Here is a 13,061-nt window from a genome sequence, read left to right as displayed (position 1 = left end):
CGACCCCAAAGTTTTCCTCTGCAAAACTGCAGGACTTTGCATTTGCCTTTGATTGACCATGACGAGGTTTCCCTGAGCCCATTTCTCCAGCCTGCTGAATTCCCTGTGAACAGCTGTCATACCACCACTGTATCAATCACTATCCCCAATTTGTAATCATCCACAGACCTGATGGAATTGCACTCTGTTTTGTAATCCAGATTGTTATGAGAACTTAAGTAGTTTTGGCCTCTTCGTACTGCTGACCACAAACCTTTGAGCCTACCAGCCCAGCCACTTTTTCACCCACTTGTTCAGTCTGTACCTCTCCAATTTACCTACAAGGATGTTTTGTGAGATTTTTCAAAGGCCTCATGCAGATCAAGGAAAGCACCCAGAGTTCTGCACCCATGATGGGAACTTTAGGCCTGCAAAATTACAGCATCTCCATTGACTTCTGCCTATTCAGCAGGGATTGTTCAAGAGACAAAGTCTATCAGACCTGACGAGATGTGTCTAAGGGTTCATCTGGGGTATATGACCAACAGCATTACAGAGTCACTCTTTGAAAGGTTATGGTAACTGACGAGATTCCTAATTCCTGGAAAAAACACAAATGTCACACCTATCTTCAAGAAAGGCAAAAAACAAGATCCAGGGAATTTTAGCCCAGCTAGCCTAACCACAGTGTCTGGGGATTACAAAGTAAGTCTTCTGGAAGTGCATCTAGGAACATGAAAGTGAATGAGAACAATATGGATCTCCCAAGGCCAATCATACCTGACCAACTTAGGTGCCTCCTGAGATGTTTACTCAGTACTGAACAGCAGAAGTAGTTCTGCAAGTTTAGTCAGAATTGCAGAAAAAATGAAGAAATATTTAATGTGTTATTTAATGAATTGTGTTGGATCGCGTCATTCAAAAGTTTTTCGCGCATACAGGCAGGGGCAAAGAGAACAGTGCACAAAAGTACAAAACCTGCTATTTAAAGTAGGCTGCGGGCAATGTTCAGGGTCCCCCCTTTCACAGAACACCTCTGAGTCCTTTCCAAGTCATTAGAGCAATGATTCCCCTTGGTTATAGGATGTGTGACTGCTGATGATGCTCAAAATATCTCTTGACCCACCAACCACCTTTTCTCATTATCCTAGCAGATAACCTTTCCATACACTTCCCAAGACACTTCAGGAAGCAGTGCCTGGCCTGGAGCAACAGCGCTCCAGATCTCAGCTGAGGCTGGGAACAAACTGACTCCAGTGCCACAAACCTGAGCAGCTTCAAACACTTGGGCGAGTTGGAAATCAATCATGTGCAGACGAGGCCTGTTTCACAGGCACGTTTCCATGTGCTGTGGGAAGCAGGCAAAGTGAGACTTCTTGGCTCAGCAGTAACTCATTTCAGTGGATTAAAATGGCACAGTATCTTACTTTGTTGTTTCAGCTGGTGTGGCAAATGCGTGGATAATTATCACAGGAAGCTAAGGAGGGGGAAGCACAATAGGAAGGGAGTGCGGGACGGTGCCGCACTATGCAGCAATGAAGGCAATGTCTTGCCAGGCAGCTCCTGAGCAGCACGCTTTCCCTGGGGATTTACCCAGCCTGGAGACAGATGTGGAGGTGCTCTCAGTCCTGTAGAGGTTCACTATTAACAGTCCCTCTGGACCTGCTGTGCTCCTCAGCAGAAGAGGCTGCTGCATTTCCCCTTGGTGCTGCTGCCTTAACGATGTGAGGGCCATCTCCTGGGTTTGTCTTGAATCCACACACTGACTGCTACCCAAGCCAGGTCAGAACAGTTCAGAACAGGACTCCAGGCTGTAAATTTGCCTCATTTTCTTGGCTTTATCAGTGCAGCACTCTAACAATCAGGCCCATATCTTCTGTCGCTTTTGGGACTTGTGACATTTGTTTCCCTTTCCTTTCCTGCTTTTCTCATTTGCTGTTTCTCTCATTCACTGGATGCCGCTGCCGCCTCCTCCTCTGCGGTGAAGAACAGCACAGGTCACCTCTGAGTTAAGCTGTCTGTGATCTTTTAAGTCCAGGCTTAGGAGACAAAATGAAGAGAAGAAAGGGCTGTGCTCTGACCTGGATTAGCTTGTTGGTATGCAGCAGCATGCACAGAGTGCCCAGTGCTGTGCTGGGGATGCTTTCTTGCAGAGTGCTGGCAGCTGCCCGGCAGCCGCTGCCCGTGTGGGTGCACGACGGGGCTCAGCCTGCGCTGGCACAGCGGGTGCAGGCTGGCACCACACGGGCAGGAGGGAGGCCACTGCTGGTGGAAAGATTAAAAGCAAGAACCTAGAGATGGCCTCATTAGGCTTCTCCTTTGTCAGGCAGCTCTTCTCTGTGCTACCATCAATTCTGGGTCACCCTGAAGAGAGCAAGTTCCATCTCTGCGCATCAGGGCTTTGCATTTTACTGCTCTTCTCGTTGACTAACTCTGCACCATTTCTAAGTTTATTTTCTTAATGTCTTACAGAGGCCCTCTGGGGGAAGGGTAACACTAGCCCACAGCCATGGAGGGGGAGACCTTGAGCTGCAAACACTTTGGCAGCTTTTTGCTTCAGCTTTGTTGTGTTTGACTTTTGAGTATGCATTTGGAGTGGATCTGGACAAGCTCCACTCTGCTTTCCAGTAATGGGCGGAACTGCTGCAGGGAGTTAATGTAAACCAGAATTTGGAAAAGCCCTAGGCTTCCTCCTCATCCATAAATCTAGATATATTTCTTTGGCTGCCCTTTGCTGGAGCTGTTAAACTAGAGTTTGCTGTTCCCCGGGCCCTCATATTGGCATGGTTTTGACAGGGCAAAGTCTAAGCAGGCAGGTCAAGAGCAAAAAATACAAGATCGGGCTGAATTTGGTCATCTTTTCCACCAATGTACTGTGGAGAAGTGGGAATCACTCTCACAGGTGTTGTGTGAAGGAACAGGCAGTGGTGTGGCTGCACGTTCCCATTGCTGCTATTGGAAGGATTCAGCATGGTGGTGATGCTCAGCTCAGCTCAGTCAGCCCTCCAGGACAGGTGACTGGGCAGTGCCAGCCACCAGCAGGAGAGGACTCCTGCCCCCGAGCACCCCCCTGGTCCATGTTTTCCCCCGTGTTCCCTGTTCAGCCACTGGCTGCTGGCACCCACAGCACAGCCTTGATCTCGGCACTGGGCAGCGCTTTCCCCGGTGACTGGTGCAGTGCTTCCTGGAACTCCATGTGCAGAGCTGCTCTCCCTTCTGCCTGCTCTCCCCACCCCGAGGAAGGGTCAGGTCCCCGGGAATGGGAGCCTCTCTGCAGCAGCCTTTCCCCTGCGAGGCTGTGGAGCAGATCCTTTCCTCAGGTTATGCTCCAGTGTACCTCCACTGACATCTACTGGGGCTTGTTCTCACTTGCAGTATTGCAAGTGGGACATCAACCCCACAGGGTTTTCCTTAATGTTTTACAATGTTCTGAATGTGCCTGAGTGTCAGAAATTGAATTCTGCAGAGATGGCCATGTTCCTGAGTGTGCCTGAGTTCTGAATGCCTCGTTTTCGTACTGGTTCTGTTGCTGTGGACTTGCCAGAGAGGTCCCGAGGTCTGCTTGCTATTTTGTGATACCACGTTTAGCACTCACTTTAAGTCTTGGATAGACAGGATGGTTTGCAAGCACGTTCCTTTCTTCTCCCTGTACTCCTTCGTATCTCACCTCAGATACAGAGCAGCCAAGCTGGCTCTTGCTAATTACTTAGGGAAGCAGTTATCCACAATAGCAGCTCTCATTCTCTTTGGAAAACAGATAGACCAACGTGTTGAAGGATGGTTGGCTTTTTCTTGCCATGGTGAGGAGTTCCCCGCCCCGGTCTGACTTTGTGATTCTTTTAGAACTGAAGCACAATGATTAGCCAATTCTTTACATGAACCAGCTGTGAACTCTTGTCCACAGAGTTACTCTGTTGTGCCGTGCTCAAAAATTGTAATTATCAAAGAAAAATAATTGAGCTGAGGCCAAGGTACAGTAACTTTATTACTTCAGTAATGGGGGTGAGATGCAATTTGGGAGACGTGGAGGGATTAGAAACACATTGGAACGAGAGAGGAGGATTAGGAGTGGCAGAGCTGAACAGAACCCTGCTGTTAGTCAAAGCTGCAGTACAAGTGCAGGGGATGAGTAATGGCACACCCAGTCCCACAGGTCTCTGCTCTGCAGTCTGTGTCCATGGCCCCGTTCTTTCCATACACACCACTTGTCAAATTCCTCCTAGTGACACCTTTAAAAAGTACCTCAAATACCTCCCTGTGTTGAATCTCTCAAAAGCATTTCCCACTTAAATGGGTTTGCAAATACCAGCATTTGTCCCATCAGACTTCTTGACAGTCACAGAGTATGAAGCAGCTTTGCCTGGGTCAGGACCAAGAGAAACAAGATATTTCTCCAGTTACATCTCAGTCTTTTCAATATTTTCCAGGCATCTATCATTGCTAATGCTGTGACCTGACACTTACACCATCACACTGTAATGGTTTCACTTCTGTTTTTTCAACTTTGATCAGTTCCCCACTCCTACCCACACAGGGGTTTGGGGATTTATTTCTGTGCAAAGTAGGCCTTGGAGATAGTGTGTGAGCACGTATGAGTGTACACATAGATGTTCATGCTCTACTGCATGTCACGAGTTTGGCATTGCTGACAACTGGGGGACCCTGGTGTCTTCCCATTTCTTTACAGTTCAGACTTACAGGGTGAAATCTCCTCCTGCACAGATTAGATGTCTGCAACAGAAGTGTCTACATGTATTCCAGTTACCTGATCTCTCTAAAAACATGTGGTGTAGTGACTCTTCTAGGGTGCATTTCATTTCACCCAGTTCGGGTGGCTGCTTTAGCGTGAGCATGAGCAGGAACATACACATTTGTTTGGAGGAGTCCCATCCTCAGCATCTGTCACGGCAGCACGCCAAGCACTCCTGCTGATTATAGACTCACCATAACACAGAGAATGAGCATGGTCTGGTTATATGACACCCATAAAACACAAAAATCTAAAAACTAGGCAATTTTGAATTTCTTGGATGTTCATTATTTTCCTCTGTAATTTTCCTAGTCCAGTGGAATTTCACCAGGCAAGTACACTGTTTTAAAGAGAGCATTAAAAGGCAGAGATTTAGTGCAGGAGGAGCAAGAGGAAATCCTTTGTACACTTCCTTCGGTTGTGGGACATGTTCATACTGGAGCAACAAGGTGCTCAGTGGCTGGTTCTCTCCCCATCAACTCGCTTTTGAACTGAGTGAACTCACATGGGCTGGGTCTGGAAATGTAACGGTAAAAACTTTTCTGAACTGATGAAGGGAATTCATCCTTGGTGCTGAAGCGAGTATCTCAAGGGATTCATTGCAAGAAGGAAGCTTACAAAGCTATCAACCATCAGTCTAGTCTGTGTGTGCTTAAGGCATGAATGCTTGCAGTGAGTGCCCTCATGAAGCCATGGGTGCCTCATCCCTGGAAGTGTTCAAGGACAGGTTGGATGGGGTTTGGAACAACCTGATCTCGTGGAAGATGTCCCTGCTCGTGCCAGGGGAGTTGGAACTGGATGGTCTTTGAAGTCCCTTCCAACCCAAACCATGGTTCTATGAAGTGATGCTGCCATTCTGTAGCAGTGCGCCAGTGTGGACACCACGTCTGCTGCAGGAGGGTGGCTGCTGTCACCTCTGCTAAACCAGAATCGCTCTTAAGAGAGGCTAGTTATTAGCTTTTGGAGAAATAAATTCATCTTAGTTAAAATCACAAAATGTTTCACATTGTACTGACAAATACTTCTGGTCTGGCCTATAAAGATTTTCTTTGTCAGAGTAGTTTATATAGGTTCCCTCAACAAGATAAGTTATGTCAATAAAATTACTTCTTTGGCAGAGTACTTGTGCTTCCACTAGATTTTTGCTTGCTGGGAAAGGATAAGAGTGTAAATCATTCCCCAGTGATATACCAGCAGATCCCTGGTTTGTCTGTGGCTTTTGCACTAAAGAAAAGGGGCGGGTAAAGCTGAATTTGTTTTCTGGGTCCTTCAGAGATGAGGCAGCTCCATCTGGTGGTGTCACTACTCGTGGTCATGTCTGCTCAGGAGCTGCTGTTTCTCAGCCAGGCTGTTCCTGATGCCTTGCAGCACCCTGGACCCTAAGGACCCTGCAAGGAATCTCAGTGAAGCACTGGCTACTTGAAATCCTGAACCACTGGCTGATTACATGGGCAACAAAATAGGAAATGCTGGAAATTTGGTGAAATCAGGCACATTAGCCTAAAAGTGCTCATTGCCTACCCCAGCCATGACCACCCCCACAAGACTCATTACTTGTGGTCTCCCTGATTTCTCACAAGGCTTCTAAAGATGAGATTGTAGAGACCAGCACCAGAGGTGGGAACAGATCAAAACAAGAGCATCTCCAAACTGATATTCTTTCAAATGCTAAGGAGTAAAACTAATCAACTTTATGATCCTTACGGGTCCTTTCCAACTTTACCTATTCTGGGATCAAACTTCTTCCTTCCCTCCCAGGTCCCCTTTAATGCTTGCATCCAGCTTGCCCAGGTGAGCTGAGACCTCATTAGCTTGTGCCTTACTTGATGTATTTCCACCATATTCCTTCACCTGGGACAGGACATTAGATGAATGTTGTATGTGATTTATGTGTGAGTTCTGTGGGGTAAAGGCAGGTTATTCAGTCTGGACATTTGCTCCCCCTTAATGCATGGAAAGCTGCAGATATCACAGTGGCTGTAACAGCAGGACCGCTCCATTTACTGCATTGTTTCTCACCAAGCTGGGACCAAGTCCTGTTCTCAATGACTCCTTCATGTTTAGCCGCAGGATGTGATGGCTGTGAGTCAGGGTATCAGGGTGCTTGAGGAGTAAAAAAAACGGTGATGCTGGGCTGTGAAGGTAAATAGGAGAAGAGGACAGTAATTCCATGATCACTGAGGATTTTTTGACAAGGGAACCCAAGTTGAAACCACTGCTCTGCTAAAGTGGTCTTATGTGACCTTAGAGGAGTCAGGTGCATCTTAAACCCTTGCAAGTTAGATGTTAACTTCTTCTGGCATTCTAGGATTTGGTGTCCCTTTGACTCTACCTGGAGGAAAATTTGTGTTCTCCAGCCTTGCAGGAGAATTTGAATGTTAATATTTCAGCATAGGGAAAGCACTCTGATCCTTCAGTAACAGAATCTAAGAGAATGATTCCCACCACAAGCTTTCTGACAGTACATCTGCAGGGCAGACAATGCATTTGCCAGGATGTCCATCTCATGGTGTTTCTCTCTTCCAGGCACAGCATCTGTTGCAGTCGCTGGCCTCTTGGCAGCCTTAAGGATCACAAAGAACAAGCTCTCTGACCAGAAGTTTGTTTTCCAGGGAGCTGGAGAGGTAGGAATGTTCCTGAGCTTGTACTGCAATATGCTTCATCCTCAATTTCAGAGAGAGAAAAGTCAACTATGAAACTTCCTGCAAGGCTTGGGTTCACGAGGCTGAAGCATAGAAGCAGGTTCCTTGTCACTGGGCAGGACTGAGCCCTACAGGTGGATCTTGCTGCTGTGTGGAAGTTAACAAACAGTCTTTAAGTGATTTATTGGCCCATGAGTCCTGGAGATACTCTGTGGATACTATGAGGCTGCCCATGTGTCAGTGGGGTTTAAGTACCTTCAGGGAAGTCCCTCATGAGGCAGGAATATTAAGGAGGCTGGTTTGAGTTCTCAGGGTTGATGTCTAGGTAAACCAGAGCTTTTTAGCAGCAGAGTCCAAAGGACTCAGACTCAAAGAACTGTAAGAACACAGCCTTTTTATCTGGAGTCAGTCATAGTGCTCCATGGCAGAAGCCAGGTCGCCTGTATGGCGCCTTGCTCAAAGAGAGAGGAAGAAGAAGCAGCCTCCAAAGCCTGGTCCATGGACTAAAGGTGTTGGTCCAGGACCTGTCTGAGCTCTCACCCACCTGTGAGACTTTGGGAAGGTCTGTTACTATTTTTCTATCCCTCACTGAGACAAAGATTGCTCTCTCTCTCTCTCTTGCTCTCTCTCTCCACCCTTGCTGGCAGACATGTCTGTGCTGGTCACCATCTCTGTGGCACAGAGCCCCTCCTGCCTTGTTAGTCCCCATCTGAGCAGGAGGGCCAGGCATGGCTGTAGGACCACAAACACACAGCATGTCCATGGCTGCTTTCCCAGGCAGGGATGGGAGAAGACTTTCCTCATGGCCTATTTCAGATGCAGCAGTCCCACTTGGCTTTTGAGTTCCTGTGTACTGGCATTGCCACCAGCATTTTTTAAGTCTCTGCCTCTTTTCCTCCCCTGCAGCAGCTGGTTTAAGTTATGGAGACAGCCCCTGCTTGTCAAGGTACCACCTCTGCTTCTTCAGCCTCACCTGCAAGCTGCTCTGCTGAATGACTGGGAGGGGTTTTATTTATGGCAGCACCTGCAATGCTAAAATCAGCCCCATGCCTTGGCACTGTTCAACCCTGGAGCAGAAAGTCTCCCTGCTGTGTGCAGTGCTGGGGGGTGACCCACCCACCTCTCATTTAAAATCTTCCCCCAAAAGATAATGATATCCCAATGAAGTGTTTATATACTGTGTTCCAGGCTGCAATGGGCATAGCTCATCTCATCCTCATGGCCATGGAAAAGGAAGGTGTTTCACGAGAGGATGCCGTTAAAAAAATTTGGATGGTGGACTCCAAGGGACTGATTGTGAAGGTGAATTTGTCTCCAGAGCTGAGCTCCACTCACTGCCATCCATTGCCAGCTAGAGAGGCCAGAGCAGGCAGATACCTTGGACCCCTGCTTGGCCATGAAGTAAAGGCTGCAGTTTTATTGGTGTCAGCATTGCTGCTCATGCTTTCAGAGGACTAGATCTCATGTTGACAAGTGTGCCAGCAGCACTGGCTGCCCTAAAGGCAACGCTTCGGGCTGGGCCTCTAAAGTGGAAGGATACTCCCCTGGCCATGGCCTCAAGCAGTGCTGGAAGTCTTGCACATTGTATGGGGTGTAAAAACTGTGCCCTGCTCGGTGACCCAGCCTGGCCCAGCTCTGTTCTGCACTCCCTGTGTCTCCAGAGCCTCTGCCCTTGTCCCTGCTCAGACTGGAGGAGACCTGTGCTGTAGGTACAAGTGAATGGCAGCCAGGTCCTTCCTCCACACAATCTGTGTACTTCGGTGTGGGGGGAGGAGCAGAGGCCAGCCCAGTGTGACATTACACCAACCACCCGATGCCTGACCGGCTGATGCTGAGGTCCTGCTATGTGGAATCTGCTTTAGGTAGAGGGCTGAGAGATGAAATGAGCTGAGGATGAGTTAGTGTGTTATATGTTCACCTTTTGCCAACAGACCAAAGTCTGACTGCTTTTTCCTCACAGGGCAGGAGCCACCTGAACCACGAGAAAGAAATGTTTGCCCAGGACCACCCCAGTGTGAACACACTGGAAGAGGTTGTGCAGAAAGTGAAGCCTACAGCAGTTATAGGTGGAGTTCACTTAGTATCACCTTTTCATGTCAATTCAATTCTTAGGAGAGTTTCTGTCTTTCTTCCAGAGCCTCCTTTTGTCCTCCTAGTCAAAACAAAAGGAGCTTTTTTTCGCCCCCATTTTGTCGGTTGAGTTCTCCATATCCTTTTGCATTAACTATGGGGCACAGGCTTTGTCACTTTTGGAGCTGTAGGAGTTCTTTCAGACAGAGCTGTAGAGGGAGGTGTTGGGGAAAGCCGGATCTGGGGCTCTCAAGCAAAAAACTTGGCCCCGTCAGACTGGGCAGGACGAGGATGACAAGAGGCACCTCAGGAAGGTCTTTGGGAGTCAGAGTGCTGCAGTCAGGCTGGCCAAAACACCGGTGCCCACTCTGCCTGGAGGAGCAGAGGGCTTTATTTTGAGACAGGCTTTTAATCTCACTGCCCTATGAGAAAGTAACATTGCCACCTGCATCTCCAGAGATGGAGCTGGTTCCCTCCCACAGCTCATTTACCAATGCCAGAGGGACCACCCCCATGCGCCGGGGTCGGGCAGTGGGAAAGCAGCGCCTCACCCTGCTGTTGCTGTTCCAGGTGTGGCGGCCGTTGCCGGCGCTTTCACTGAGAAGCTGCTGAAGGACATGGCAGCCTTCAACGAGAGGCCCATCGTGTTCGCCCTGAGCAACCCCACGAGCAAAGCCGAGTGCACAGCGGAGCAGTGCTACCGCCTGACGCAGGTACCGGCACACGGAGCGTGGGGCCGTGACATGGAGCGTGGGGCCGTGACATGGAGCGTGGGGCCGTGACACGGAGCGTGGGGCCGTGACACGGAGCGTGGGGCCGTGACATGGAGCGTGGGGCCGTGACACGGAGCGTGGGGCCGTGACACGGAGCGTGGGGCCGTGACATGGAGCATGGGTCTCCATGACATGGAGCATGGGGCCGTGACACAGAGTGTAGGGCCGTGACACGGAGCGTGGGGCTCCATGACACAGAGCATGGGGCTGTGACACGGAGCATGGGGCTATATCCCTGCCCAGGACACCGCAGCAGGGCATGCTGGCAAATGAGTGACAGCCTTCATAAACTGAAATAAGAGACGTTCAAGCCAGTGCTAAAGAAAAACTTCCATGCTGTGAGGAGGGTCGAGAGGTGGAGCAAGGCTGGGGCCAAGTTTGTTCATGCGGTCTCTGTCCTTGTACCGGGTAAAGCCCTGAGCAACCCGGTCTGATTTCATAGCTGACCTTGCTGTGAGCAAGAATTTGGGTCCCTACCAGCCGAATTACTTTGTGATCCTCTAAAGAACGTGCTTGCCTCATTCACTCACAGCTGTGTGAGATGGCCCATCCTCTAGAGTTTCTGTCCCCTGTGTTATGCCAACATAGTTGTTTGCATAACTGTTTCATCACCCAACTTAGACCCAATGTCACTGAAGAATTACAGTCATGTGGATTGACTTGGCCTGAGAGAAGAGCCCTTGTCTCACTCTTTCCTTTGCCTTCCCCACCACCTGCCTTTGGCCAGAGCAATCACACAGCCTTTATCCCACATGAGTCTCCCTTCATACCCCAGGTAGAAAGGCAGAAAGACTCCTCAGCAAGATGAGAGCACTTGCAGTACAAACACAGTCTCAGTGCCTGGTGGCCCTTTCCATGGCCCTGACCTTGGCTCTGGGGGGGTGGGTCCTCCCAAAGTGTCAGCTGGAGCTGGTTCTGATAGAGATGCCTCTGCTGACTGAGGTTTGGCAATTTTGTCACCAGAGTCCCCTAAGCACAGGTCATGATGAGTGGCAGAAATGTAAGACTTCTCTTCCGAACTGGAATGCTTTTTTCTTTCTCTTTGATCAGGGCCGGGGAATATTTGCAAGTGGGAGTCCATTCCCAAAGGTAACCCTGCCCAATGGACAGACCTTCTTCCCTGGCCAAGGAAACAACGCTTACGTCTTCCCAGGAGTGGCACTGGGAGTCACTGCCTGCGGGATCCGGCACATCTCTGATGAAATCTTCCTCATCACAGCAGAGGTTTCCAACTGACATTTAACTGATATTGTAAAAAATATGATAAGAGGCACATGTGTCTGCTTCAGGTGTTTTAAAGAAACTGTCCCAGGACAATGCGTGGAGGGGAATGGCTCAGCCTCAGCAAAAGGCTGCAGCCTTCTGCTGGCTCAGGGAAAGCTCATGCTTCCATTACACCTACAGAGGTGCAGGAGCCTCAACAGGGTTCTCCTTCTCCACACCTGCTGCCCTAACACAGCACTTCCCCACTCTGGCTCCAGTCTGAAGTCTGTGATGAAATGTGTACACACGTGTGTTTGAACAGGTCACCAGTTCCCACTCAGGACTTGTCCCAGCCCCAGTGCTGCTGAGGTTTCAGCCACATACCATGTAATGTGAGGGAATGTGCTATGTGCTTGAGACCGTCCCTAAAAACTACCATCCTCTTCTTTCCAGACTATTGCTGCTGAGGTGACAGAGCAGAATCTTGCAGAAGGAAGACTCTATCCCCCCTTGGACAGCATCAGAGAAGTGTCTCTCAGAATTGCTGTGAAAGTGAGTATTTGTTCTTATTTCCACTTTTCATGGTAGGGAGGGCAGAAATTGCCCTGGAATCATTTTTGGTTTGTGTTTTTCTAATTCCATTTATTGTAAAGTCTAAAGCAATCATTCTCAGGAGTTTTTCTGGCCATAATCACTGCTTTGATTTCTTCCATCACTGAAACCCAGATGGGAAAAATACATTCTGATTCTGGGCACCTCACAGCCCACAGAGCTCTGCTTTATTGCTTGAAGCTGTGAGTCTTCAGCACTTCAAAAAATAAGGTTTAGAGTCAAATTCAAACGCGACTCAAGTTGCCAAAAGATTTTAGGTTCCAAATTGCTATTTTACAGCCTTTTCCTCCTGTATTTAGTAGGGATCTAATTACATAAATACCGTTCCAGATCGGGACTCATCTAACTATGTGTTTGGCGCCCTGTACACATCAGATGTGTGATTCAGAGACACCCGCTGAGAATCTCCTTGCTCAGAGCTACTGATGGATGCAGAGCGTAGCCGAGGAGCTTACGGGTGTGAGCAGAGCTGGCCAAAGGGCTGCTCTCCTTCTCCACCCGCACACCCCAACCCTTCTGCTGGGGCAGGGGCGTGCATTTCTTACCAGCCACTGCTTGCAGGCAGCTTGCATTCCCTCACCCGGCTGAGGGTGAAGTGCAGCTGACGCGCAAAGAGGAAAAGGCAAAAAACTGCACAATTCTGAGAGGAGGAGAGAGGGAAAACACAGGCAGGGCCGAACTGCAGTTGGTTTCAACTTTGTGACGTGCCAGCATTGTTTCAGCAGCTCATTTTGCTTATCTTTTTTTTTTTTGGCAGATTGTTGACTGGGCCTATAAGCGTGGCCTCGCTTCTTGGTACCCCGAGCCAGCAGACAAGGAGACCTTTGTGAAACAGCGCATGTACAGCTCTGACTACGATTCATTTGTTTTTGATGATTACAGGTGGCCCCCCGCAGCCATGCAAACACAAAATGTGTAATGTTTTGTGAGAACTGTTCTCTCAGTTTTGCTATCAGTTCCTGTGGTCCATGTCATTGCTGATACAATGCACCTCCAGGCTTGCAGAACGATAAAAGTAAATGAGTCCAAGTA

At 48.9% G+C, this 13,061-nt stretch overlaps 1 protein-coding gene across 1 annotated transcript in view; it reads left to right on the top strand.

The window, feature by feature from the left end:
- ME3 (malic enzyme 3) overlaps positions 1-13,061 on the top strand; it is a 117,276-nt gene extending 104,215 nt beyond the window's left edge. Inside the window, exons 8-14 of the mRNA XM_040055729.1 lie at positions 7,256-7,353; positions 8,560-8,673; positions 9,332-9,437; positions 10,012-10,154; positions 11,265-11,438; positions 11,871-11,969; positions 12,787-13,061. Coding sequence (XP_039911663.1) covers positions 7,256-7,353; positions 8,560-8,673; positions 9,332-9,437; positions 10,012-10,154; positions 11,265-11,438; positions 11,871-11,969; positions 12,787-12,948 — 896 coding nt within the window. The 3' untranslated portion in view covers positions 12,949-13,061. The remainder of the gene's footprint in view (positions 1-7,255; positions 7,354-8,559; positions 8,674-9,331; positions 9,438-10,011; positions 10,155-11,264; positions 11,439-11,870; positions 11,970-12,786) is intronic.

The sequence above is a fragment of the Hirundo rustica genome, chromosome 2 (assembly GCF_015227805.2).
Source record: "Hirundo rustica isolate bHirRus1 chromosome 2, bHirRus1.pri.v3, whole genome shotgun sequence".
In the NCBI taxonomy this organism is placed as follows: domain Eukaryota; kingdom Metazoa; phylum Chordata; class Aves; order Passeriformes; family Hirundinidae; genus Hirundo; species Hirundo rustica.
Note: the sequence above shows the minus strand (reverse complement) of the source record. Positions and strands in the feature narration are given on the sequence as shown.